At 43.6% G+C, this 27,006-nt stretch overlaps 1 protein-coding gene across 1 annotated transcript in view; it reads right to left on the bottom strand.

The window, feature by feature from the left end:
- The window catches only part of LOC145394456 ((3R)-3-hydroxyacyl-CoA dehydrogenase-like), a 145,224-nt gene that overhangs the window by 26,409 nt on the left and 91,809 nt on the right, over positions 1-27,006 (bottom strand). Inside the window, exons 3-6 of the mRNA XM_080268315.1 lie at positions 26,647-26,763; positions 11,584-11,777; positions 11,256-11,440; positions 10,973-11,100 (exon numbers count right to left, since the gene is read on the bottom strand). Of these exons, the coding sequence (XP_080124441.1) occupies positions 10,973-11,100; positions 11,256-11,440; positions 11,584-11,777; positions 26,647-26,763 (624 nt within the window). The remainder of the gene's footprint in view (positions 1-10,972; positions 11,101-11,255; positions 11,441-11,583; positions 11,778-26,646; positions 26,764-27,006) is intronic.

Genomic DNA, 27,006 nt, shown 5'->3' with positions numbered 1-27,006 from the left:
TGTTTCACAAGCACATAACATAAAGGAAGTGAATGAAATAGCGAAGTTAGCGAAATGGAAGATAGAACAGGTGAAGTCAACTATGATCATCATGATCCAAGATCTCCCATCTCATGGAACGGAGGTACTGAGCGCCACGAACAACATTACACGTACCCGCCAAAAGCGCGGTTTGTTTGACCTGGGTGGTGCAATTCTTGGAAACATCCTTGGATTGGCTACAGAAGAAGACCTTCAAGAAATAAATAACAAATTTAATAAAACGGCTCAGGTACTAACATATCAAAATAAATTTATCGCCGGACAAATTTCAGCAATGAAGACAATCTATCTATCTATTGCCAGAAGCCATAATCCCGTAAAGGGTGGCCATTTGACTCTGAGTTATTCGTTTTTCGAGGAGGGGCACTAACCCTCCACCAAACCACTTGTTGACGTAGGGAGCACGTGTGGTTTGGTCATATGGTTACTACCCAGCGCTGTAAATGGTTTCTTGGCTTACAGGAAACCATTTGGCTTTCACTCAGTGTAAAGCCACCTGTATAGGAAAGAAAAGCATTAAGAAGTGACAGGAAAGATGGGAGAAATAGGAAGAGAGGAGGGAAGGCACAGAAAAAGAGTGATGAAGGCTAAGGATGAAGTAGGCAGCACTACATCAAGTGAGTGGATGATGGTCACTACCACCTGCCACATAGCAATGAAGACAATCGTGAAAAATCTAAAAAAAAAAAAAAAAAAAAAAGCAGAAAACATAGCTTACGAGAGTGTAGACAAAATAAATGCCATGGAAGGGAACATAACACTTTTCCAAAACTTCTCCATCATCACGAAACATATTGACACAATTATACACCAGCTAGATAACACTGAAGTTCGTTACAGGCCACTTATGCAAGGAATTGCAAATGCTGGTATTGGCAGGATCACAACTGACCTACTTCCAGTTCATGAGCTACGTCAGATAATTTATTAGCCAGGGCATATATAAACATAGTTTGTATCCATTGTTTCGTGGTGGAGATTTCATGTTATATTATCCATATTTAGAAGCCACACTAACACGAACATCAGTAGTAGTTCATGTACCATTCGTAACTGACGATCTGTTCACATTATACCAAATACACCCCTTCCTTTCTAAGAATAATAACACTTTGGTCATTATCAACATCGACACAGACACCGAACTCATCACGGTCTCCAAGAGACGGAACACTGTCACTTTCGCCAGTGAATCAGTGATTGAACGAAAGTGCCGTACATCCTTACATGCCGTTCACCTTTGTCCTGCGTACATTTCACGTTTCAGCCTACTGGAACAGTCCCTTGTGAAATGGCTATCATAAGAAATCACGACATTCATAATCATTGCAACTTCACTTTTGCTCCAGATAAGTTTGTACACCATCAACGCATCAGACATTGTCAAAACTCCCCCAGTCCTTTGACCCCTTTATCTTGCCTCATCTTTAAGGCACCTGACTGAGAATAAGCCGACCCTTGTTTATCTGTCACATACCGGGTTATCCATGTTTACAGACTTTATCAGGTTTGTTCCCCCTTTCAGTCAGATCACAGGCTCTTTATTTCACTCATAACAGATCAGTTTACATAGTCTATCCAGATATACCACCATCTCATACTTCAGCCACAGGATTATACATACCATCAGACTACTGTGTGGTACTTACACCATCCATATCCACTTTATCCACCATCAATCACTACGCCATTCTCAATCATACACACAAACATTTCCACCCACTGCCTGATATGGACTTAAACATGAGCACAAGTATTAAGTTGACTTCACCTAAGTTTGAAACTATGCAGCTGATCAATGAAACAATGAAGCCCTGGGAAGATTTGAGTTTGAGTATGTTCAACCCATATTATGTGTATAGCCCAGCACCTACTGTCTTTATAATCTTCTCTATTGTATTTGCTGTAGTGCTGTTCGCAATGCACAGAATGCATAAAGAATTGCAAACTTGGAGTCAGTATTTAGAGGAGGTAGAGTCAATATTCAAGTAAAACCCCTTGAATGAAGCGTACATATTTTGTATATAGTATTACTTTTATATTTAAAAAAAAAAAAAAAGAAGAAAGACACATGATATAGAATTATACCAGTATCATTATCTCTATACAAAATATTAATAGCTCTTACTATACTCTTAACTTTGAACTATTATTTTGCATTTTTGCATATCTCTGTTATCTATCTATCTATCTATCTATAGCCCGACGCCCTAATCCTGCAAAGGGTGGCCGCAGACAAAACGCCTCCAAGTCGCTCTGTCACCCTCCATTTGACTACCCTCCCCCCAACTCACCCCCCCCTCCCTCATATACCTCTCAACTCCATCCCCCCACCTCATCCTCGGTCTACCTCTCCCTCTCCCTCCCTCCACCTCACCTACATACACCCTCTTAGTCAGTCTTTCATTCTCCATTCTCTTCACATGTCCAAACCACCTCAGTGTATTTCTCCTAATCTTCTCAACCACATCCACATCCACCCCACAGCATTCCTTCACTTCTTCATTCGTCAACCTGTCCCTCTATATCGTTCCACATGCTCCTCTCAAGTAACTCATTTCCACAGCTCTCACTCTTGACTTGTTCCCCTCTTGCAAGGTCCATGCCTCGCTTTCATACGTCAGGGTAGGGATCACAATACTATCATGCAGTGACTTCTTAACTTCCATACTCACCTCCCTATTTCTCATCACTGCTTTCAGTGTACCAACAACTTTCCTTCCCTGCTGTACCCTTTCACGCACTTCATCCTCCAAAGTTCCATCCTTACTCATCACACTACCCAAGTACTTGAATGCAGTCACATTCTCCATATCCTCACCATCCAACCTCACTGCACAATGTGTGATTTCATTCCTCTCAAACACCATAACTTTACTTTTGTTTACATTAACTTTCAGATTCCTCCTCCTACACACTGTCCCAAATTCATTCACCAAACCTTGCAACTCCCATTCATCTTCACTCAACAGTACTGTATCATCAGCAAACAGCAACACCAGAAGCTTCCAAATCTCACCCTCATTCATTAGAGCCACCCCAACATATGTTAAACAGCCATGGAGACATCACACAACCCTGTTTCAGTCCCACATTGAGATAAAAGAACTCACTCAGCTCACCATCCACTCGCACCGTAGCCCTAGCTCCCTCGTACATACTCTTCACAGCACTCAACAATTTCCCCTCCACTCCATATATTCTTAATACCTTCCACATACTTTGCCTATCTGTTCTGTCATAAGCTTTCTCCAAGTCCATGAAGGCAGCATACACTTTCCTTCCCTTCTCTAGATACTTCTCCACTAAACATCTTAGAATAAATATCTGATCTACACACCCTTTTCCCTTACTAAATCCCCCTTGTTCTTCTCCAACTAGCTCCTCTGTCATATGCCTAACCCTATCAATGAATATTCTACCATATATTTTACCAGTCACACTAAGTAGGCAAATACCCCTATGGTTACCACATACTTCTCTCTCCCCTTTTCCTTTGTATAAAGGAACAATTATACTTGATTTCCAGTCCTCTGGAACCCTTCCCTCTTCCCAAGCCAATCTACACAACTTCCATATCCACTCCACAACAATCTCACCCCCATACCTAAGCATTTCACCACACACTCCATCAATTCCTGGGGCCTTTCCCAACTTAATCTTCTTCATCGCTTCCACTACTTCCGCCCTACTGATCTCTTCCTCCCTCCTCTCATCTCTTCTTCTCCCAGCCATTCCCCAACCACTTATACTCGCACTGCTCTCACTTTCTACATTCAACAAATCCTCAAAGTGCTCTGTCCATCTCCTCAGTTTCTCTCTCTCTTCTCCACCAACAATTATTCCTATATTCACTCCCCTACTATTTCCCCTTTCACACTGCCTTACTTTCTTTACCTCCTTCCAAAACAATTTCTTACTCTCCCTCCATTTCACACTCAGATTCCTCCCAAACTCTTCATCCACTTTCTTTTTACTCTCCTTTACCAGTCTCTTAACCTCCCTTCTGCTCACATATACCTCTCTCTTCTCTCTCTCATCTTTTCCCCTACCTCTACTCGCTAACCATTCACTATATGCCTTCTTCTTTTGTTCCACAGCTCGTTTCACCTCATCATTCCACCATGCTGTCCCTTGCACACCCTTGCATCTCCTCCTCACTCCACAAACCGCATCACACGCTCCGCCTATCTCTTCCGTGAATATCTTACATACGTCTTTCACCCCTTCCATCTGCTCTAGCTCATACCTTCCCAATCTTTGTTCCACTATGCTCTTATACTCTGACATTTTCTCACTATCTTGCAATTTCTCCACTCTTCTCACAGGAGTTGCTTCCTCCTGTCTTCCCCTTCGTCTCCTCAACCACTTTCTTTGCAGCTCTACCTTGGCCATCACTAAGTGATGGTCCGAGACTCCATTCCCCCACCCTCTCCACACTCTTGCATCCAACACTTGTCTTCTCATTCGCTCATCCAAACACACGTAGTCTATCATTGCCTTTCGTTCAACAAGTTCACCATTCATCCTCCTCATTACTCTCCATGTATACCGGTGGATCATCTTATGCCGAAAGTAGGTGTTGGCTATTGCCAACCCCTTACCAGCACAGTTGTCCACAAAAGCACTTCCATTCCCATCTACGTCAGCTGGCACACCCCACTGACCAACCACTCCATCCACTCGTACATTCCCAACTTTGCCATTCATGTCTCCAATCAACAGCACTCTCTCGCTCCTCTCAAACTTGTCCATACACGCTTCTACACTCGCCCAAAACTCATCTTTCACTCTTGCCACTCGATCCTCTGTCAGGGCATACACACATACAATCGCCCACGCTTGTATACCTACTTTCATCCTCACCCATACAATCCTTGCACCCACTGTTCCATACTCTCTTATATTCTCCTTCCACTTCTTGCTTATCATCAGACATACTCCCTCTCTTGCCCTCTCATTTTCATTGACTCCCGCACATATACCTAAACCATATTCCCATTCTCTCACCCTTTCACCTTTCCATTTAGTTTCAGTCAATCCACATATATCTGTTATGCATACAGATTTTACAATATGTCATACAATATTCTATAATCATTTTAACTATAGTACATTTGTTCAATTATGTATACAACATGTTTAAATTGTGTTATGTTTCTAGAATATTACTGGATAATTGCAATATTAACATGAATATTATATCTATGCAATATTATAATCAGTGTTATGTATTAACAGATTAGCATATGTCAATGATGATTGCTGTCAGAGGATCGCCAGCTGGCATGACCGAGCGATGTCAGGACTCCATATTATAATAATACAATTCATAGATAGATAGATAGTAGGTAGGAACACCACTCAAGTTACGTGTGGGAAGAGGAAATGAGCATGCAAGATTTTAGTGAAGGAAAGTTAGAAGTGCACCGGAAATGCTACATATGCACAAACACACACAAGCTTCTAGAACCCAGACCCATGGGTTGTACACATGACAGTAGGTCTCATGTAAAAGAAGGAAGGGATTAGAGAGTCAGAAAGGGGCTAGCCATAGAAGCGAAAGGTTGTGGAGAGAGAAAATAAGAAGAGGGGTCCAACGAGACTTAGCTAGTAAATTACGCTCTTTTGTAATACTCGTGCATACACTGCTCAACTTAAACTTTTCTTTGGAGATAATAAATCAAGATCAACTCCCTGTATCTATCTTCAACTTCTCCTACCTTCGACTACACGATAACTAGAACCAAATCTCAAGACTAACATATTACAAACTCAAGATTCACAGGCTGATCGAGTTGAGCAGAGAGTGTTGCGATGGTTTGGGCATATGGAGAGAATGGATAATGAGCGATTGGTGAAAAAAATAACTAGATCTGATGTGAGAAGTGTAAGGCTGAGAGGGAGACCACAAATAGGATGGATGGACAGTGTGAAGAGAGCGGTGGATGCGAGAGGGATGCCTGTTGAGCGAGGAAGAGTGGATGTGCATGACAGAAATAAATGAAGAGAAATTGTGAATGAATAAAAATGATGACGCATCCTGAGGGGATATTCTCCTGCATTTGGTCTGATCAGCTAATCAGGTCAGGTGCGGTCCTGTTGTGGATGTCATTGATTGCACTGTGCAGTTGACCCTCGTGCGGTGTGGTGCGGTGAGTATCTGTCCCTTCTCCCCTTTGGGGCTAAGATGCGAATGAATGTGTTTGAGTGATGGGCAAATTGGGAGTGTGTAGTCCTGTCTCGGCTACCTCCCTTTTCTTGGGAGAAGCAGCCTAGGTATGTAGATAGATAGACACCTTATTTGGTTGCAAAATGTTAATTACTCACGAATTTCTTCATGAAAAATCGAGGAGAGACACATCTATTGCAGGTAAGTATGTCTTAACTCAGCTGCAGAAGCCCAAGCCATTGCCTAATGTCAGCTCTGTCATCATCTTATAATTGACTGCTGATCCCTAAGAACAGTTTCTGACAGTGCCTGTGACTGACTAAATGAAGACATGATGTCAACTGCTGCCAAAGGAGATTTTCGAGGCTTGAAGTTATGTAGAGGGTGATGAGTAAGAAAGAAATATCTGGTTATGAAAATTTATGCTAGAGTTCCAACATCTCAACATCACAGTAAGCAATGGCACCAGAAATCAGATGTGGCGCTCTGAGCACTGTAGTTACTAGTTTTATGTATGACGCCCAGGAAACCTTTTATTTTTTTGAGTGGTAACTAATGGCGAAATGGACGTGTGGCAGTCTAGTAAGTTAAGGCACTCCAGTACAATGGTGCTCATGAAGATTTCCAACTCAGGGGTGGTTTGGGTTCATTGCTTACATGATGGCACTCAGGGACCACTGACGCTGGCCACCCTTGCCATACATGTTGGGAGTGAGCACTCTAGATCCAAACCTCTATGATCCTTGTGAAGCGGAGATGGATTGGATAATAAATATATATTTTGTAAGATCATGGAATTAGAGATTTTTACATCTGCACGGGCGATACTGCAACAGATGCAATGCTTTTCGTGACACCTGTGTGTGTGTGTGTGTGTGTGTGTGTGTGTGTGTGTGTGTGTGTGTGTGTGTGTGTGTGTGTGTGTGTGTGTGTGTGTAAAGAAAATACAGTAACTCAGTTTACATCTGATTTTTATAACTCTGTGGAAGAGTCAATGATAAGTCAAGTGGTAGATGAATGCTTTTGGAGACCAACAGGTCAAAGGTCAAGGTCAAATGGCAGGGTTAACCTCAATAGATTTTCTCTAATTTAGAAGAAGCTTGGTGGAAGAGTTGAGGGTAAGGCAAGACTGGAGGGATTAGTTTTTTAGAACAATCATTCAAAGATCAGAGAGCAAAGAGGACTGTCATGGTTCTACCCTTGTGTATCTGTGTGAGAAGAAAAAAAAATATTCATTTGATTTGGGCCATGAATGGAGAAACGGTTGAGGATCAGACAATAGGTTAATCCATTTTTTAAAATAACAGTAGAACAAGGATCTCATAGTAAGATCTATTAACGGGGTTCTTGTCCAATTTCCACCAAACCTCCTACAAGGGTTCATGGAAAGGCAGGGATGAAAGAACTGGATTTTGAGAACAATCATCCAAGTGCAAAGGCCACAGAGAAAGACCAAAGTTCAAGGTTAGATGACAAGGTCAGCATAGACGGATTTAAGCCGATTTATATCAAATTTGGTGGAAGAGTTGACAGTAAGACAAGGACAAAACTGTTCGATATTAAGAACATTCAGTCAACAGTCAAGGCCAGATGGCGAGGTAAAATGTTCCACTCAATGACTCGGACAGTTTAATTACACTTTGGACCAAAGTTAGTGGAAGAATTGAGGGATAAACCGAAGATAAAGGAATTTGATTTAGAGAAAAATGTAATGGATCTCTGTCACAGATAAGAACAACTGAAACAATTTCAATTCAGTTAGGACCAGAGTTAGTGAAAGGGCAGAGTCAGGCAAGCATGAAGTAGTTCGATTTTAAGATCAGTATGTCGATGATTTACGTCACTGGACCAAGTTAAATAGTCCCGCCTTAGACCATTTCTATGGCGTGGGTGTTGCACTCTCAGAGTGTTTATTCTTATTAACCCTGTCACCACTTAATAAAGTAGGTCATGGCATTTGATTTGTTAACCTACCCCCTGGCTGCAGTCTTCTCAGTAATTCAGGAGTAATCCTTACCAGGACACAGACCTTGCTAGTTTACTGTTACTCCATTTTGTTTACATTATAATAAGTCTCATAACATAATCTTCTGCTTAATCTTAGTCTGCTTGGCCAAGCAGACCCGTCAACCACAGGTAAGCCGGTCAGTCTTCTAACATCAGAAACTTCACAAACTGCATCCCCCAAGGATCTGTTTTGTCCCCTACACTCTTTAACCTATACATGCACGACATACCCACACCCCACACACCACAGATACACATAGCTTCCTATGCAGATTATATAACACTTACATGCACGCACCAAAACGCAAACACAGCTGCACACATCATTCAACCTTATCTCAACACACTACACGAATGGTTCACCACAAACAGGCTGAAAATAGCCCCAGCCAAATCTACAGTGACTCTTCTCACAAACTGGACAGCAGAACACAGTCACATCCCACACCTCACCATAAACAACACTCCCCTACCACAAACACACACACCCAAAATCCTTGGTGTAACATACAATACATCAATGTCATTTAAACAACGCATCACAAACATTATAAATAAAGTAACACCAAGACTCAATGCTTTGAGGTCACTTGCCCATACAACATTCGGACACAACAAAGAAACTACCACCACAGTATACAAACAATGTATAAGTTCAGTGATGAATTATGCAAGCCCTACCTGGGCTTCTAACCTCACCAAAACACACTACAACACTCTACAGACCATACAGAACAAGGCCCTAAAAATAATCACAGGCTGCACAGCTACTACACCCACAGACCACCTACATCTAGAAACCAAAGTCCTCAAAGTCAAGGATCACCCCAGCACACGATACCATACATAAATACTGTCATCTCTCCCCCCTCGCCCACCTAAGACCAGCTTCCAGAAGCATATCCACAATCAGATCACTCGCCACTCCATTCAGTCACTTAAAGACAACACACGGCTGCATGCACGGCCTCCTGACATCCACCCTTCTGAATCCTATCTTCCTCGTGAGGACAGGGTCCACCTGGCCAGGCTGAGATGTGGGCACCATCCAGCCCTCTTAAGCTACCAGAAGAGGCTGGATGACTCCGTCGCTGATGCCTGTCCAGGATGCAACACAGCACCCCATACTATTAAGCACATTATGGAAGACTGCACTGCACACAATCACCTACGCCAACAACACAACATACTGTACACTCTTTGAGAGCGCTGTGGGAAAGCCCGGTCTCGGCCATGGCCTTCCTAAGGGACTCGGGGCTGTTCGACCAGACTGCCTAGGGAACAACTACTACTACTACTACCACAGGTAAGCAACTGCCCCACTGGGTTTGATTCTCTACCTCACTGATGCTGTGTCTGCGTCTTAGTGTGGTATGTTCTCCATTATGTGTGTTATATTGTGTGGGTCCATTCTAGAAGAGGGGCATGTTCGGTCTTTAGTTCCATCCAAACTGAATCGAAGCTTGTAACTGATGATGATTAGTTGATGTCCTGATCTAAATCTAGCTAGTTGCATTCGATCACGTCAATATGATACCAATGTTTGTGGTGAAACCTGAGAGGAAGGGCTTGTAGTACAGTGTTCTTACTACGGTGTTGTATCGTCCTGCGTGGGAAATGAGTATGTAGGCGTTTCTTCATTGCTAGTATTGAAATGTTTGGAGGTGGGATGTTGTTGAGGAGGGTCTGGTAATGTTTGTGTGTGATTAGTTTATATGTCTAGTTGTGTTGTGAGTCCCTGTTATATAACGACATCTGTACCATGTGATAGAGTAGGCTGCTGCATTGAACTGTGTCTCCCATATCAAAATATTTTCTAACAGTGAGGACTTTCGTTTCAAAAAGAAAGTGAGCTGTGGGAGTGGTTTTAGTTCAGCCAGTAATGATGCGAGGGTCGTTGTTCTGTAGACTAGTCTGCAGGGTGCTGTAGTGGGTGTTAGATAGGATGGGTGTCCCATGTCGGGGAGGCATAGGACATCACTCGTATAATAAATAGACTGTACAGCAGAGAGAGATGAGATGTCATATCGACTGAAATAAATGTAAAAAACTTATAGCAGAACACACAGAATGAAAATTGTCATTGTTAATTATTCTCGTAGTAGTAGTTTCTTGTTTACAGCTACTGTGACTTTGACAGTGTTATCGTGCATGGCGGTCACTGCTTTTATTGATATAAAAAGCAGGAGGTTTGCAAAGGAAATATCGGTCACGGGCGGGAAACAAATAATGGTTCCACACAAATGATTTGGTTCCATCAGGCTCCTTCATCTCGGTAGGTAACACATTTCGTTTATATTAAATTTTACCGCAAATCTAGTAATACTGTTGCATTCATGTGAATTCTTTACATGGACTTTCTGTCTTTACTAATCTGATTGAGCATTCATAGCAAAAGTAAATAAATATAAACAGTTGCATACGAACTTCTAAGTCATTCGACTTTATTCGTTTTATATAATTCAGTTTGGGTTAGAAAAAAATTTAAAATGCATTTCTGTTCTCCAACTATTTTTGTGTCTATTTCTATCATGTGAAACTATTTAGTCTGCGTAACAGCAGAACTATGGAGTAAAGAATCTGTTCATATAACCTGGTGAAACCTGGGGCAAAATTGACACTTCCCCTGCCAACCACAGTTCCTCCCGGGGTCAGACGTCTACACCCGGCTAATTACGTATTATCGCCTCAAAAATCCAGCCACCAGGCATCTCACATGACCCTACCAACCAACTCATCGCCTCCACTAACCTTCAGGGTAGCCAAATCTACCCAATGGTATAAGGTGCTTGAAGTGCACACGCGTCTCCTCGCTTAAGATTGCTAACATTGCTGTGTCAATCACTCCAGGTAGCACGCAGTTTACGCGTATGGCTTTGCTGAAATGGTAGGGAGTTTCCATAATTTACACAGTATTGATGATCAAAATATATATTATTCATATATGAGGAAAATAATTACAAACATTAAATCAAATACTGTACATGGAAGCCATGATCAGTCGATTGTCTGCATGCCTACATGGTTTAGCTACCTCGCCAACTCCGCAGCACACGTCTTGGTAAGTGAAATAACACCTCCTTTGCTTGCAGTATAGCCACTCATATTGGTACCGCCAATTTTCCCCCCAATACTTGCAATATTCACTATTGCACCCTTGGAATCTTTCCCATTTTCCAGCAGTGACGTTGCGAAAGCCTGGGTTACCAAGAACATTCCCTGCAGGGTTCAAGATCAGATTTTATTACATTATTTGTTGCCTATGTATCGGTAGCAATTTCATTATAGATTGACCATATTCTATTACTTTTTATGTCATGTAAGATTATTAACTAAAATGGTTGTCACAGCTTGCAACGTACTGTCAGGTTGACATCAATATTTTTCTGCCAGGTGTCGTCATCAGTCTCTAAGATGGGAGCGAAGGTGAGAACTCCGGCACAGTTGACTAGCAGTGAGGGCGGGGCGCCACACTGGTCCTGGGCTGACTTCATGGCGTCCTCCACACTGCTCCTGTCTCTCACGTCCATGGCCACAGGCACGTGCTGCCGCCCACCTGCCAGAGATAGGGGAATGATGCATAATTATGTTCTTTATTAAGATATATTACAAGATCTTTTTGTTGTAGGTGGGGGCGCTCACCATCCACTCACTCGATATAGTGCTGCTCTTGGATGTATGCCCTTTCCTCTCCTCCATCCTTCTTTCCCTCCATCCTCGTCTTTCTTTCCTTCATTCTTTCCTCTTCCTTTTGCCTACAGGTGACTTTACACTCCCTCCTCTGTCTTTCTTTTCCTCATTCTTTCCTCTTCCTTCTGCCTGTGGGTGACTACACTGAGTGACAAGCCAAATGGTTTCCTGTACACCAGGGAACCATTTACTACGCTGCGAGGTAACTATATACAGTAACCAAATTTTGGCGCTCCAATCGGATTGAGCCCGTGAAGGTTTATCTCCAAGGGGTGGTTGGGGTTTATTGATCATGTAATGCCACTCAGGGATGAGTGAGGCTGGTCACTCTCATCTTAAATGTCAGGACCAACTTGCCTAGCCCCGGGATTCTACGCTTCTCATGGGGCAATGTAGGATTGGATGATGATGGCAAGATCTTTTGTAACAATAACACCAAAATCCAGCTTACCAGAAAATTCTCAGGTGCAAACAGCAGTTAAAAGAAATGTTTTGTGAATGTCAAGATAGAAAATTTATATGTGCTGAGAGGAACATAATAAAGACATTTGATTCCAATTGAGAAGTTAAATGAATATCACTTGAACGGACCTAAATGCAAAATTTGAAAGTTTTACCTCAGGACTGCAAGAATGGTGCACAGGTAGAATTTCACTAGACTGCTTACTGTCTAATACAGGAGGAAAAATGTCAACCTACTCCTTTGGGCAGTAAGTAACTGTACCATCCAGCTTTAGAAGAGGAAGTGTGGACACGCCAACACCAAAGAAAGCAGAAATGAGCGTACTCCACCACTTGTGATATGCTATTTTAATATTCTGATTCAGCTACAGAGAAAGCAGCCTGGGCCACAGCCCTTGGGGAATTATGAGAGAGAGAGAGAGAGAGAGAGAGAGAGAGAGAGAGAGAGAGAGAGAGAGAGAGAGAATTATCCACTTATTCTGAGCACTCCTGAGCACATATAGAAACTGTGTTCCTGGGTTTTAAATACATTCACTGATAAAAAAAAGAAAATCGTCGTCAGCATAGTAAACACTGTCAAACAATTCATTGCACTAAGCAACACGTGCAAAATATGATTTACAGAAGGAGAATGAAACAAATGCATTTCAGTTTAACATGTGTTTCTTTATTAGTATTTGGTCTTTCCAGCCATAGCCTTCAATACAACTAATAAGAAACTTTGCCTGTTGCCAGATATATATATATATATATATATATATATATATATATATATATATATATATATATATACATAGAGAGAGAGAGAGAGAGAGAGAGAGAGAGAGAGAGAGAGCCATGCAGGAGACCCAACGTCCCTCTTCAGCCTCTGAACTTGCTAGACGCGGTTCAGCCACGAAATTCCAACATCATTCTTTGAACTCTGAACTTGCTAGACGTGGTTCCACTACGAAGGAGTTCCGACGAGCCTCTGCTGAACTTGCAGTACACGGTTCAGGCACGGAGGGGTCCCAGCATCCATCCTCGATATTTGAACTTCTTAGAGGTGGTCCTGCTCTGGAGAAATCGCGATGTATCCATGACCCGGACCGACTACCGCCAAATACCTTAACTCTTGGAGTGGATCCCCTTCCTGTACTCCCCCCCCTCATGCCCTATCAGTCCCCTTCCCCTACACCTGGAGAGGAGATTCCAGGGATGTCAGTATATGACCTTGCTGTCCCTGCTTTCCTGGGTCCCTTCTAATTTTCCCGTGTACCCTCCCTGGGAACAAAACACACTCACGTCTGTCCCCAAAGGTCCGTAGAGAGAACAAGACATCGGGTTCCTCGCCTTCAAAACCCCTAGTAGACTTGTCATTACCTTACTCCACACACCACAACACCCACATGTACAGACATACAGTAGCCTCAGCCCCCAGACCTCCTAGCTTTCCAGTGTGTAGTCCTGGTGGCGACCTCCAGTATGGCGGAAGGGAGAACTTCCCTCCAGACCCTCAGATTGAGACCCCACACCCCAATTATCCATTTACCTCCCTTTGTCTTATGCCATCAACTTCACCTATCACGGTTGTATCAGAGGTTTAGAAAAATAAGAAATCTGTAGTATAGCTATCCTGAGTTTGTGCTTATACTTTGTGCTGCTAGAGAGTATTGGAAGTGTGTTTTGTGTATTCCTCCCAGTTTAGAAGAACCCAGAGGATCTAGGACTGCATCAGCATAACACTAGTGGCTAGCAGTGGTTCTAAATATGGAGGAAAAGCAAAGCAGAGCTTTGATCACCCACGTACATGGTAGTATGGTAGTACACACATCATGATACAGGTCCAAAGGTCCCACAGCCCCATATCCAAGTATGACCCCAAATTATATGACATTAAAACTTGCATGGAAATGGTCAAACCAGAGTTGGATTGGGTTCAGGAAGAGGATGCACAGAAAATCACTGTATTATTGCCTCAACTAGGCAAGTCGGCAGCCCTGGTAGCAAGGAAAATCAATGCGGCCCTAACATGGGCACAATGCAGTAAAGTAGTGATCGACAGCATCCAACCCTCCCTCGGGTTGGTCGTCGCGCCCTCACAGTTAAATGAAGTGAAATTCTAGGTAGATCTGGATGCTCTGTTAGCATACTTATGGAAATTTATGATGTCTGTCTACACCCAGTTGACTAAGGAACACTGCAATCAGCATATATTCGCGCACCTCATACATTCTTACTTAGTGCCATCTGGGAACACTTCACAATCACACAACACTTAGGGATTCAACTGGGACATCGTTACAATTTGGTGACTGCTGGTGGGGCAAGCATATAAGCAAAAGCAGATTGAGAATGTGTGCCATGTCCCTACCCAATCGAGACAGAGGATGGAGTGTTGGGGAAATCAAAATTGCCAGAACACTGGTGAAATTAAAACTGCCCTTTCTAACTCAGAGTCTCCCCGTCCTCACAGGTAAAACAGACATAGCAAAACAGCCAGATCCTGATTGACCCATGGGAGTTTAAGGCCTGCAGTGCTTTCTGCACCCTGCATGATATGCATGAGCAAGTTAAAGCTCAGCACACCCAGTCCAACTGCTAGGTTCCACCACAGAAGCCCCATCCCTTCCAGTGTCGTGCTGCCAACAATGTAGACAATACAGGATTGGATCCAGAGGAAGAGGCCACTGCAGAATCCGCCTATGATGAAGTAGATGGGCAATGGGAAGAAACAGGGTCCTCAGAAGCTGGGCTGGATTTTTAGGTTCCCACCCACTGTCACCTCTGGCTCTGGGAGGGGCAACTAACACCAAGCTCAAAACGCCTGTATACACCCGTGAGGCTCCTAATGAATATGCGTGCTGCACATTCTTGCCTATAAACAATCACTTCTATAAGAAATATCAGGCAACCTTCAAAACCCTTCAAGCCTTGTCAACTGACCTCATTGGGGCAGGAGATGAATGATTGGCCCTGAAGGGCGAAACCCTTCCCCTCTCAGTGTCCATCCCAGAGCCGTCACTTTACTGTACACCAACCACCCATTCATTGTGTTCGACTAGAAGTGCACAGCTCATGGTGGTTATGTTGGGCTGGATTTGCTACAAAAGTTAGGAGCCACTATTGACTGCCAGCACCAGTGCCTCTGGTTTTGGGCCCACAACCCCACTGTCGGCCTGCACACCGCTGTGCAGAATGTCACAGAAAAAGACCACTGTCCTACCCCAACACCAAGCCTGGGTGCTGCTGGGGACCTTGGCCCAGCACCTGCTGATGCTCTCCCCGCATGTACTGTAGAGCTGCCCTTTGTCACCAGTTGCCTCATCTCCCCGGCGATAGTTCCCCTCCCCACCTCAATGCCCTCAGGATCGCCATCTCGAATGAATCCCTTACACTTCCCAAAGGCTTGGTCATGGGAGGGCTGGAAATGTTTGATACCCCCCTTAAACCCTCAAGTTCTACCGACACTCCCACCCTACCACAAATCCCCTCTCACCACAGCACCAACAAAACCTAGAACAGCTGCTCCTTTGCTACCAAGACGTATTCACCTCACACCCAAGAGATCTGGGCCAGATCGAGGTACTACATTGCCTAATGCACACTACAGGGTCACCCATACACTAGCCATCGTGCCGGAAAAATCCAGTGCAGCAGCAAGAAGAAGGCAGATAAGTTCAGGATATGCTGAGTACGCCCTCAACCAGCCCTTGGTCTTCTCCCATAATTCTGGTAAAAAAAAAAGAAAGGACGGATCCACAAGATTTTGTGATGACTATCGACAACTCAACAACATGACAATCAAAGATGCCCCACCCCTACCTCAAATCGACTACACTTTTGATTCACTATAGGGTGCTAGATGGTTCTCCGCTTTGGATATTCATTCTTGCTACTGGCTAGTACCCATTCAAGAAGAACATCCACAGAAGATGGCCTTCTCAACCAGCGGCAGATGACTGTATGAGTTTAATGTCCTCCATTTCAGCCTCTGCAATGGACCAATCACCTTCTTCAGGTTGATGGACTTCGTCCTACAAAGGATTAACTTGGGAAACTTGTTTGGCCTACCTAAATGATATAATCATATTCAGATGAACCTGGAAGGTGCATCTCCAATGCTTAGGGCAAGTGCTGCACCATATTCAAGCAGCTGGTCTCAGGCTCAAGGCATTAAAATGCAATCCCGCCCAAGGATCAGTCACATTCCTTGGCCATATTATCTCCCATGAGAGAATCGCCCTGGACCCTGACAAGCTCTAGGCCATTGCGGAGCTCACCCTACCTTCCAATGTCAAAGGAGTCCATGCCTTCCTTGGCCTGGCCTCCTACTAAGATGCTTCATCAAGAACTTCACTACTGTTGCCAAGCCACTCCATGATATGACAAAGAAGAATGAGGCCTTCCAGTGGACTACCCCCAGAACCAAGGTCTTCAAAAAACTCAAACACCACCTCACTACAGCATCCATAGTTGCCTTCTCCAATTACATGCAACCTTTAGGCTGTATACCAACGTCTCCCTGGTTGGCGCTGTCCTCACTCAAATTAGGGAACGGAAAGAGCACATCACTGCTTGTGCAAGCAGGACCCTGAACCCTTCTGAAGCAAATTACACTGCCACAAAACGTGAATGCCTCAAAATGGATTGGGCACAGAAGCACATCTGGTCATACATCTTAGGGACCCCACTAATGATCACCATGGACCACCAGTCCCTGCAATGAATGCAGAGGTCACACACAACCAACACTGTCTTAGTCCAGTGGTGAGAAGCACTGGAAGAATTCAACTTTGACATCGTGTACTGCCCAGACAAATTCCATACCAACGCGGATGCCTTGTCGAAACTCCCCCTGAAATCACTTACTGAACCAAATCACTCACTGAACCACAGAAAATGTGTTGCAGTGTTTCAGAGAACACCCTACTGCAGCAATGGGAAACTAGAGAAAAACCAAAGCGGATGCCTCCCAGCATCTTCACAAAGTTAGAACATACAGGGGACCACCTCTATACCCTTCAGGCCACAACGTCATAGACCCCATGGAGGTGAAGAACGTTATGATCCATCTACACTTCAGTAACACAAACCACCTTGGCCACCAATAACTGCTTCTGGTTTTCACGGACATCTACTGCATGCCTCAGCCATCGAATGTCACCAGGCGAGTAGTTGAAGCCTGCAGGGCCTGCACCTTAGGGAAAGACATTTCCAGGACCCCAGGACTATGGGGCATCTTACTGCCACCAAACTGTAGCAGCTGCTGGCATTGGACGTGATGGGGCCTCTCCCGTCCAAATCAGTGATCTGATTCATCATCACTTTTGTAGACATGTAGGCTACTCCAAGTTCATAATCGCCTGCCCAGCTAAGGCACACTCCGCCACAGCCATCGATGAAGCCCTAATTACGTACTTCCCCTACTTTGGCCTTCTGCATGCACTCCATTCTGACAATGCCCCATAGTTCTCTGGACAAGTTTGGGAACAGTTATTCAAGCTATTTGACTGCATCTCCACCTCGTCCCCTTACCATCCTCAGGGGAATTTCCATATGAGAAAGAAGCCATTGAAGCCTCGCCAATCAATACAGAACCAGGCTGGTCATGCTCAACACAGAAGACAGGCCTTCCCAAGTGACAATCCTACAATAATGCATGAACACCTGCCATAGGAAAGATGGCATCATGCACCACAAATGCGTTTTTGGTGAGTTCCCACTGCTAATTCCGTTAAGGTACTTGGCCCAGCCACTACCAACCAGGCCATCCACACCAGACCCACTCTCTCACCTCAAGAACCGGCTCCGTCACATGCAACACTACCAAGACCTGCAGAAGGATGAAACCACTCCCGACAATCCGTAATGAGTGGGTCAACAAGTCTTGGTTGCTAGATTATCCCTCAGCCACAGACTCCAGACAAAGTTTCTATGTCCTTTTGAAATCATGAAGGTGCCAAATTGTTACCAGGTCATCACTGATTTTCATGGCGAAGCTAGGGTATGCCGCAACCGACATGTCAGATGATACAAACCCTTCGAGACCGACCAAACCAAAACCGAGATCAAAGAAACCAAAACCCTATCTTCGATCACTCCAAGTCGCCCACAACCACAGTTGTTCAGCTTCTCCCAACCCATTATCTAGTCTTCCCCACGTCCCCCCTGAACTTCTATCCCCTCCCATCTCCACCCAATATGGCAACAAGTCAGCCATCCTCATCTCCCCAAACCTCACCCTCATCGTCACCACCCAGTCCGCCCACCCCACAATCCCCTGACCGGCGCCTATCCCCCACATCATCACCACCCAGCCTGTCTACCCCACAATCCCCTGACTAACACCCATCGCCCACCTCATCACCACCCAGCCTGCCCGCCCCACAATCCCCTGACTGACAACCATTCTCCTCACCCCCCCTCCCCCTCATCCAATTCTACCCACCCAGACTCACCACCCCACCCCACTGTGCACTTTCACATTCACATTCTCATCCATCTCCCATCCCCAGCACACCATCAACCTTACCACAACCATCCACACAACCTTGCCCAGCTTCATATCCATCATCTCACAGCACTAAATCATCCACTAGCTCCTCATCCTCCTTCTTGCACCTGGCCAACAAGGGAAGCTGCATCCTGTCTTCACAAGATCAGCCCACCAACATGACCACCTAATAGATATAGCCCCAACTATCATCAAATCCTGTCACACCACCCCCTGCACCAAGTCCAACCCCGGCCACCAACCAAACTCACCCCACAGCACAGCAACATCATGCAATAAAGTCACTGACAAACACAAATTCCACCCCACCAATCCCTACTCCAACCAACACCCATCCCACTGCTACTCCTGTGTCTGCACCGCCCAACTTCAAGCCTGACCCCACATCAAAGGTCACCATTCGTCTTCCTGCCACCCTTGCAGCCAACACCATCGCTGCCATCTCCTCTCTCCAACCACATCCAACTCACGTTGCCATGATTGTCCCCTACACCTTCAGGTCCCCTACACCAGACACACGAAGAGAATCCAAAAGCCCCAACACCTATTGCGTGTACTTGCAACCTACCCTCACCCATGCTCTCTTATCCTCGTCAGGGACCTTACAATGAAGCCAGACAACCGATAAACAGCCTGGTACCACACCTTGAAGAACATCAAACCAACCACAGTCACCAGTGAGAAATAAGTATTCAACCTCCTGCCATGAGGATGTGGCTTAAAAAACGGTGAGGGTAGTATAGTGCCTGGGACAAGATCACTTACCTAAGTCCCTGCTCCAGCTACGGCCCCAGAAAACCAGCACTCCACAGAAAACCACCACTGGCAGTCAGGTCCTACTGCCAGGATGGCTACAGTACAAACGTCCGAGCAAGAGGGGCACAGAAAGCACACATGCACAGTCACTGGCAGACCCTCTAGCCCTGAGTTACAGCCCACTCGCCATCACAGCCCAAGTCCCAAGTACTGCCAGTGACCAGAGCTCTTTGATCCAGTGCTTGCTAGGAGTGGCACTACAGGGAAGGCTAGATGCATCTCTGATACTGGGTTAGCTAGATGTGACCCTGGTACATTGGCTAGACGTGATATACCCACTGAACTTGCTAGATGCAGTTTGACCTCTGAACTTGCTAGATGCGGTTCGGCTTCTGAACTTGCTAGACACGGTTCACCTACAAAGAAGTTCCTCCATCCCTTCTCAGCCTCTGAACTTGCTAGATGTGGTTCAGCCACGCAGGTGTCCCAACATCCCTCTTCGGCCTCTGAACTTGCTAGATGCAGTTCAGCCACAAAGAAGTCCCAAGTCCCTACTCGACCTCTGAGTTTGCTAGATGCAGTTCCACTATGAAGGAGTCCCGACATGCCTCTGTTGAACTTGCTAGAAGCAGTTCAGGGCTGTAGAGATCTGCGCATCCTCCTCGGCATCTGAACTTACTAAAGATGGTCCAGCTTTGGAGATTAGTCACGACGTATCCCTGACCCGGACCGACTACCGCCAGATACCTCAACCCTCAGAGTGGATCCCCTTCCTGTACTCCCCCTCTCACGCCCTATCAGTCCCTTTTCCCCCACACGTGGAAAGGAGATCCTGGGGATGTCAGTATATGATCTTGCTGTCTTGGCTTTCCCAGGCCCTTTCTAGCTTCCCTGTGTGCCCACTCTGGGAACAAAATACACTCACTTCTGTCCCCCCAAGGTCACCAGAGAGAACAAGAGATCGGTTTCCTCACTTTCAAAACCAAAGTCGTAGTCTCCCCCTACCAGCCTTATCATAACCTTACTCTACACACGACAAAACCCACACGGACAGACATAGCCTCGCCCGTATATATATATATATATATATGCAAGGAAGAAGGAACCAAAGGTCAGAAGCCTGCAAACTGTTCCTTCCAAGATAAAAATAAAAAATAAAACAGAGATCGAAATTCAAGATCCATTCATTTCCATATAGATAGATAGATACATACATACATACATACATACATACATACCCATGCGCCATTTTTTAAAAGTGGCAGAAATCGCGTTTAAAGTTTTTACAACTTTGAAGAACGATACCGCCAAAATTATTATACCTAGGATAATGGAGTTTACATCACTTTAAAGCTGACTGTCTCTACTTTATCAAAAAACTTTTTAGTAAAAGTACTATTGTTTTTACCCGGAAAAAACACACACACAAAAAAAACAAAAAATCGACATATTAGCATACAATGCTACTACTTTTATGCATAAACTAGTACCGCAGGCCAATAGCTAGTGAGTTCCTTAATGTTGTAAGATGAAGTAGAATGTCTGTAGAGTGGTTGGTTATGAATTTGCCTGGTTGTTATAAAAAGTAAGTTTTATAAATTTTTCAAAAAAATTATCAATACAAAGCATTTTTTTTCACCTTGTCCTCGTTGTTTTGTTTTTTTATGTGAACAATAGACACTTTACATCTACTACATGCAATAACAAACAAAATAACACCAATAATACTAGGACTAATGATGTTTTACATTAATAATCTTATTTATGAATACAGTGGCTGCTGCAATAAAAAATACAACATAGTGGCGAAAAGCGCTTGATAAAGGGTGGCGATGTAAACCCAATGTTTTCTCTATGGGTTTTCGCCCTCATTTCTTGGGTCATACATCACATCCACCAAGTCCACATGAAAGTACATACTCTGAGGGACAGTGGGATAGCATTATCTCAATTTTCGACAAGGTGGTGCATGGGCATTCTCTTCCCTCATATATATACTGTATATCAATATATATATATATATATATATAAGTTCAGGGAGCTCTTGCCTCTCCTGACATTGAGAGGACTCTCCCTACGTGCTAAGGGGTCTTTCTATGCAGCATGTGTTAGGAGTGTAATGCTATATGGCAGTGAGACCTGGGCAGTGAAGGAGGAAGATATTCGCCAGCTCAGACGTACAGAAATGACAATGATTAGGTGGATGTGCAGTGCGTCCCTGCGTCCAAGGCCTGGAGGGGCTGGGTTTACGATGGAAGAGTTGAGAGGTATGTTGTGACTAGAGTGTATTGGTGTTGTGATGAGGAGAGGTAAATTGAGATGGTTTGGACATGTGGAGAGGAGGGGGGATGATAACTGGATGAGGAAGGTGAGAAGTGTTAATATTGGGGGTGGGGTTATGAGGGGTAGACCGATCAAGACATGGGACGAGGTCATTAAGTGTGACTTCAGGATTAAGGGACTGAACAGGGAGGCTGCAATGGATCGTGCAGCGTGGAGAGCCGCCATTAGGTGACCAAGGCCGACACAAGCAAGCATGTTGGAGCCTTTAAAAACGAAAACGAAAACGAATACACACACACACATAGATGCCGCATCGCACTCTACCGCATAGGGCCGATGTACGTCAATAGCGCCGCCATATTGGCAAGGTCGTCGGACTGAAAATAATGCTGGGAATCAGTGGGCACAGGGAGCAGATGCTGACGTTTTCTGTCCATAACATTCTTAATATTGCATGGATTGCCTTATGTGACGGCTTATTTTAAAGCTCATAAAATATTCTAAAGTAATATTAAATGCACCTTTTCTTACCTGGCTCCTGTTTGCCACAAGCACATCAACAAAGCTATTAACATTAACAACAACGTGCAACATGTGCTTCTGAGCCATCTGCATTGAATTTAATGCTAAAATCTCCCTGCAACATACTGTGACTCATGACAAACCTAACATGTTCAGGAAGTTGAATGATATAATTGAAATGGTGTTTGATAAAGAAATAAAAGAAAGATTGTGAACATATGAAAATTATATGCCACCACAGTAAAAATATGGACTATACCATTTATTTATGAAAAAAAAAAAAAAAATATATATATATATATATATATATATATATATATATATATATATATATATATATATATATATGTATATATATATATAATGTGTGTGTGTGTGTGTGTGTATGTGTGTGTGTGTAACGAAATTCAGGGAGTGTTACAGTTTACAGCTTACAAGGACATGATGAAGCAAGGAAACACCCAGTGAAAACTGTTAAATTCAAGAAAGCCCTTGCCACTCAATTAGTGTGGCAGTATCATGAATAATATATCAGATTATAAGGGAAAACAAAGGTGCAAGAAGTATCAGAACTTGGGAAGATAATTCCCAGACAGTTTTTTTGGGAGGGGAGGTGGGGAGTGAAAATTTTTGCAGAAAATTTCACTGAGATTTTAAAGGCTTGAATTTTTAATAGCTAGAATCTTATGAACTGAAATATACATAAAACTACATGTCCCCAAATGACCTTGGAAATGCGGAACCTCTGAGATTGTTAGGTTCATAGATGGTTTGGTCGTTTTAGGGTAGTCATTTCACCAGAAAATACACTACTGTGATCCAAAGTTTCTTTTCTGGAGTAAATACATTTCTAACATATTCACCATACTCTGATTTTGCTTGCATAATGCATACACAATGCCATCCCAACAAAAAACTGCAAGAACAAACGATAGTGAGGTGGTGAGAGCTTTCTTGACCTTCATCCTACGTGGCTCAGTACATAAGAATCTGAGAACTGTACGCTGATTACCATAGTGAAAAAGGGATTTAATGCATTGTGATACTGTCAGACGTTATATAAGGTTACCTGTTATTCACACTGACTAGTTTGTTTATATTATAACTAAACTCAGTGTGGAAGTACTGCACGTCTGCATGCATCAGTCTGAGCAATGCAGGGCTGTATGACGCTTGTATTGATTTTATTTTATGAAATTGTTGTCTGGTGCCAACTGTTCGCTTGTTAGTGTAACTGTGACACTTCAGAGAAGTTAAAGGTGGTACAATTGTAGAGTAGACCATGGCGGACGACGTGCAATAGACCTTTCCAACATGGCGGCAAAGCAGATGCATGTTTTGCCTCCCTGTGCTGCATCTGTGTTTTTATATCTTTAGCCTCACCCCCCAAGCCCCCTCGCTTTCCAGTGCATAGTCCTGGTGGCGACCTCCAGTACGACGGGACAGCCTTCCTTTAGACCCTTAGACTGAGACCCAACACCCCCTTCGACCATTTACCTCTTTTGCCATCAACTTCACCTATCAGGGTTCTATCAGGAGTTAACCCGCCCCATCCCGTCGACGTATGGGTACGTTGCAACGATTTGCATTTGCCAGTCCCAGCAACGTACCAGTACGTTGTGCAATTGCAAGGTCCCTAATTTGCACAATTTTCAATTTTCGCATGTGATTTTTCGTAGGTATACACGGGACACCTTCCTCTATTCCTCTACAAGATGCCAAGCAGGGACAATGCCTTACACTGCATAACCTCCCCCCTCCCCCCCTCATGCCATTGTCTTGGCAAAGGACCTGTTACCAGTGACCTGCCTAGTAAAGATATACAGGGCCAGAGTGATTCCCCAATCGATGACAATGTGGAGGACAATGTTTACATAGCATTAGAAGAAGAAACAGTCAGAAATAATGATCAGGTAATGTGGCAAAAAAAGGTCAGGTATGGTGATTAGTTAGTGAGTGAAACAATGCTTATAATGCCATTATTACTGCTTGAAAACCAATATACTCACATACTACATATACATTCGTACCAAGTAAATAAATAAATACCGTTTATGAGTGGATAAAATAGTTACCCTCCCATAGAACTCGTTTTCTTTGGTGCCAGCATGTTAGAAAACCCACTCAGGTAAGGAGGAACTCCTACCTGGACTGGGCACTTTAAACCTCAGGTGAGCGATTTCTCTATGAATTTTCGATGTTTCTCACCAAAAGCGAAGGTTTTAGCCAAAAAAAAAAAAAAATCGAAAATACCTCGGGACTGGGGGATGTCGGAGGTGCAGAAAACCTCGGGACGTGACGGGTTAAGAAATATAATAAATCTGTAGTATAGCCATCCTGAGTTTGTGTGTCTACCTTATACTGCTAGAGTGTACTGGAAGTGTGTTGTGTGTACTCTAGAACCCAAAGGAACTAGGATTGCGCCAGCATAACGCTGTCTAATTCTCTATACCTCCTTCCAGAGACAACAGGTTAATTTACTCTCTCTCTCTCTCTCTCTCTCTCTCTCTCTCTAGGTAAATCAATCAATCAATCAATCATTTCCTGTGGCACCCCATGGGATGCATAGGGCCTCAATGAACTCTCTCCACCAATATTTGTCTCTTGCCATCTCGTTCAGGTATCCCTTACTCTTGCATTTGTAACTCTGTCTTGCCACTTTACCCCAAGAAACCATCTCAGTATTTTATCCTCAAATCCTAATACTTTCTGATCCGTTGCAATTGTACTGTACCATAACTCATGCCCGTAAATTAAAATTGGTCTAACCATGGACTTGTAAATTTTCACTTTAGTATGTACCGAAAGCATATTATTATTCCAAACAGATTTCAATATTCCAACAGCTCTCCAAGCCTGTTTAATCCTCTCGTCAATTTCATTGTTTAATGATCCATTAGATGATACAATCGTTCCCAGATATTTAAAGTTTTCTACATTCTTCACAACATTATTCCCAATTACACAATCGATTTGGTTCTCCAAGTTCATATTAATAATTTCAGTCTTTCCACAATTTATTACCAATCCCACTTTTTCTCCTTTCTCCATCAGACAATCAAGCACCCTCTGCATCTCGTAAATACTTCCGCAAATCAGTACAATATCATCAGCATAGTCCAAATCCATCAGCTTCTTATTTTCTTTCCAGTTAATTCCTGCACCTGTTCTCCTTACAACCTTTTTCATAACATAATCCATAACCAAAACAAACAACAATGGCGAAAGAACTCCTCCTTGAATCACTCCTGACCTAACTTGAAATGGATCACTCAAAGAACCACCCACCATTATCTTACAAAAAGTACCTTCATGCAGGCGTCTAATAATATTTATAAACTTTTCTGGTATACCATAGAATCTCATAATTTTCAACATAGCTCCACGTGAAACACTATCAAACGCCTTTTCAAAATCCACAAAACACATACTAAGTGGCATTTTCATCACATTAGCTTGTTGCATTAGATGCCTTACAATAAAAATCTGATCATTACAACCTCGACCCTTTCTAAATCCCGCTTGTTCTTCTCTTAAAATTTTATCAGTTACTGGCTCTATTCTGTTTAACAAGATTTTGGAAAAGACTTTTGCAACTACAGGTGTCAAAGTTATCCCCCTCCAATTGCCACACACACTTAAATCTCCCTTTTTTGGTATTTTTATAATCACTCCATTTTTCCACTCTTCTGGAATTCCACCATTATCCCAAGCCATCTAACTATCTATATCTATATCTATCTATCTATCTTTATCTCTGTCTATCTATCTCTCTATATCTATATCTAACTATCTATTTATATCTATATCTGTCTATTTATCTATAAATAAAATTTGTTTGTTCATATATGTGTTTATATTGATAGTTTGATCGATGAAGAGAGAGAGAGAGAGAGAGAGAGAGAGAGAGAGAGAGAGAGAGAGAGAGATGTCAGCAGAATTTTTCTTATACTGACCATTTTCTCGTTGGTATTACACTGAACACAACGGCGCATCATGCAAACATAACTTTACCTCTGGCTAGTCTGTGACGCAATGGACAGGAGAGTGACTCACCAGGCAGTAGAGTGACTCACCAGGCAGTAGAATGACTCACCAGGCATGGGAGTGACTCACCAGGGAGGAGAGTGACTCACCAGGCAGGAGAGTGACTCACCAGGCATGGGAGTGACTCACCAGGCAGGAGAGTGACTCACCAGGCAGGAGAGTGACTCACCAGGCAGGAGAGTGAGGGTGTGTTTGGCCGCCTGAAGGTTGATATCAGTGACCACCACCTGGGCGCCCTCCCTGGCCAGCACCTGACAGCATGCACGCCCAATGCCGCTCTCGCCGCCTGAAGTGACAGGCAGTAATCAGTTTAAGGTAAAGTTTACTCTTTAAATATAAATCATTATCTGTTGTGGGTGCTCTGCTATCTCACTGAAAAAATTTCTCAGTCAGTCAGTACCCGGTGCTCTCTCTCTCTCTCTCTCTCTCTCTCTCTCTCTTGCTCAGTGTCCTTTGCTTGCTGTACAGTACTGTCAGTCAGTAAGCTGGTACTTCTTGAGTAGTATAGTTTTCCTTTTCACACTACAGT

This window comes from Coenobita brevimanus, chromosome 27 (assembly GCF_032717465.1).
Source record: "Coenobita brevimanus isolate Jiangsu-jjx chromosome 27, ASM3271746v2, whole genome shotgun sequence".
In the NCBI taxonomy this organism is placed as follows: Eukaryota; Metazoa; Arthropoda; class Malacostraca; order Decapoda; family Coenobitidae; genus Coenobita; species Coenobita brevimanus.
This window is presented reverse-complemented; position numbering and strand designations above follow the sequence as displayed.